General features: G+C 59.6%; 1 protein-coding gene across 1 annotated transcript in view; it reads left to right on the forward strand.

Moving 5' to 3' along the window:
* Window positions 1-442: 442 nt before the first annotated feature.
* LOC133126056 (putative C->U-editing enzyme APOBEC-4) overlaps window positions 443-1,974 on the forward strand; it is a 1,737-nt gene continuing 205 nt past the window's right edge. Inside the window, exons 1-3 of the mRNA XM_061237857.1 lie at window positions 443-629; window positions 713-977; window positions 1,351-1,974. The exon at window positions 1,351-1,974 is cut by the window's right edge and continues 205 nt beyond it. Of these exons, the coding sequence (XP_061093841.1) occupies window positions 443-629; window positions 713-977; window positions 1,351-1,974 (1,076 nt within the window). The remainder of the gene's footprint in view (window positions 630-712; window positions 978-1,350) is intronic.

Raw genomic sequence — 1,974 nt, forward strand, 5'->3', positions numbered from 1 at the left:
CTCAGAGCAGTGAGATGCTGATATCTCAGAGCAGTGAGATGCTGATATCTCAGCAGTGAGAGGCTGATATCTCAGAGCAGTAAGATGCTGATATCTCAGCAGTGAGATGCTGATATCTCAGAGCAGTGTGATGCTGATATCTCAGAGCAGTGAGAGGCTGATATCTCAGAGCAGTGAGATGCTGATATCTCAGAGCAGTGAGATGCTGATATCTCAGAGCAGTGTGATGCTGATATCTCAGAGCACTGTGATGCTGATATCTCAGAGCAGTAAGATGCTGATATATCAGAGCAGTAAGATGCTAATATCTCAGAGCAGTGTGATACTAATATCTCAGAGCAGTGAGAGGCTGATATCTCAGAGCAGTAAGATGCTGATATCTCAGAGCAGTGAGAGGCTGATATCTCAGAGCACTGTGATGCTGATATCTCAGAGCAGTAAGATGCTGATATCTCAGAGCAGTAAGATGCTGATATCTCAGAGCAGTAAGATGCTGATATCTCAGAGCAGTGAGAGGCTGATATCTCAGAGCACTGTGATGCTGATATCTCAGAGCAGTAAGATGCTGATATCTCAGAGCAGTGAGATGCTGATATCTCAGAGCAGTGAGATGCTGATATCTCAGAGCAGTGAGAGGCTGATATCTCAGAGCAGTAAGATGCTGATATTTAGGATGATGATGTTGTGTTGTTCTCTGTGGTGTCTCCTGCAGAAGCTGCCAGAATGTGGGGGCGTGTTTGGGACCCCCCAGCGTGCTCAGAGTGCCCCCATCACGTGCGGACGGGGGCTGACGCGCCCGTGTCCTTCCCTGAGTTCTGCGAGGCGTTTGGGTTCCCCGCCGGGCCCTCAGGGGCCCCTGGGCTGCTGTTGTTCTACGAGTTGCGGGGCCCCAACGGGGGGCTGCTGCAGAGGGGGAGGGCCACCGGCTGCCCCCGCCTTGGCCTGCACCCCGAAACCCTGCTGTTCGGCCCTGAGGGGTGAGTCTGTTACCCTCACCAACTCCCCCGGGGTGAGTCTGTTACCCTACCCTACCTCCCTGAGGGGTGAGTCTGTTACCCCCCCCCCCAACTCTCCCCGGGGTGAGTCTGTTACCCCCCCCCCAACTCCCCCTGGGGTGAGTCTGTTACCCCCCCCAACTCCCCCCGGGGTGAGTCTGTTGCCCTCCCTCAACTCCCCCCGGGGTGAGTCTGTTACCCTCCCCAAACTTCCCCTGGGGTGAGTCTGTTGAAGGATCTGGTGAAGAATTCACTGGTGAAATGTCTCATAATGTGTAACTATTTGGAGTGAAAAGTAACATCAGCTACTCGTGATGTTACATGATGTTACATGTGTACACGCCTCCCTCCCCAGGTACCTGCAGACGGCCCTGGAGGAGGGGGAGGAGGTGAGCTACATCATGCTGTACAGTAACTACACCCCCTGTGAGGAGGCCCCAGCCTACTGCGCCAGCGCCCTGTGCCACTTCCTGGAGCTGCACCCGGGCGTGCGTCTGGACCTGCTGTTCTCCCAGCTGTACCGCACGGACGCGCGCTGGCCCGACGCCGCCCAGAACCGGGCGGGGCTGCGGCGCCTGGCCGCCCTGTGGCCCCGCCTCTCGCTCAGCCCCCTCTCGGGCGGGGCCTGGGCCCAGCTGCAGCGCGCCTTCGTCCGAGGCTCCTCCCCCTACGCCGCCCCGCCCGCCCCCGCCCCCGGGAGGGCGGCGGCCGACCACCTGAACGCCGTTCTCATTCACGCCCTCACCGGCGTCGGCCCTGCCTTCCTGGACCTCCCCCTCCCCCTCCCCCGCCAGGGCGTGTCCGAGCCCGGCCCCGCCCACGCCACGCCCGCTGTGCGCCGGTCCCTCACCTTGCTCCCGCCCCCACATCTGCACCCCTACCTATCGGAGGGCGTTGCATACTCCTCCCCCTTCGTCGATAGGCCGGTCCCCCACCCCCTCGCCAAGCCCCTCCCCCTCAGTCCACACTATCGGCCAAT

This window comes from Conger conger, chromosome 4 (genome assembly GCF_963514075.1).
Source record: "Conger conger chromosome 4, fConCon1.1, whole genome shotgun sequence".
In the NCBI taxonomy this organism is placed as follows: domain Eukaryota; kingdom Metazoa; phylum Chordata; class Actinopteri; order Anguilliformes; family Congridae; genus Conger; species Conger conger.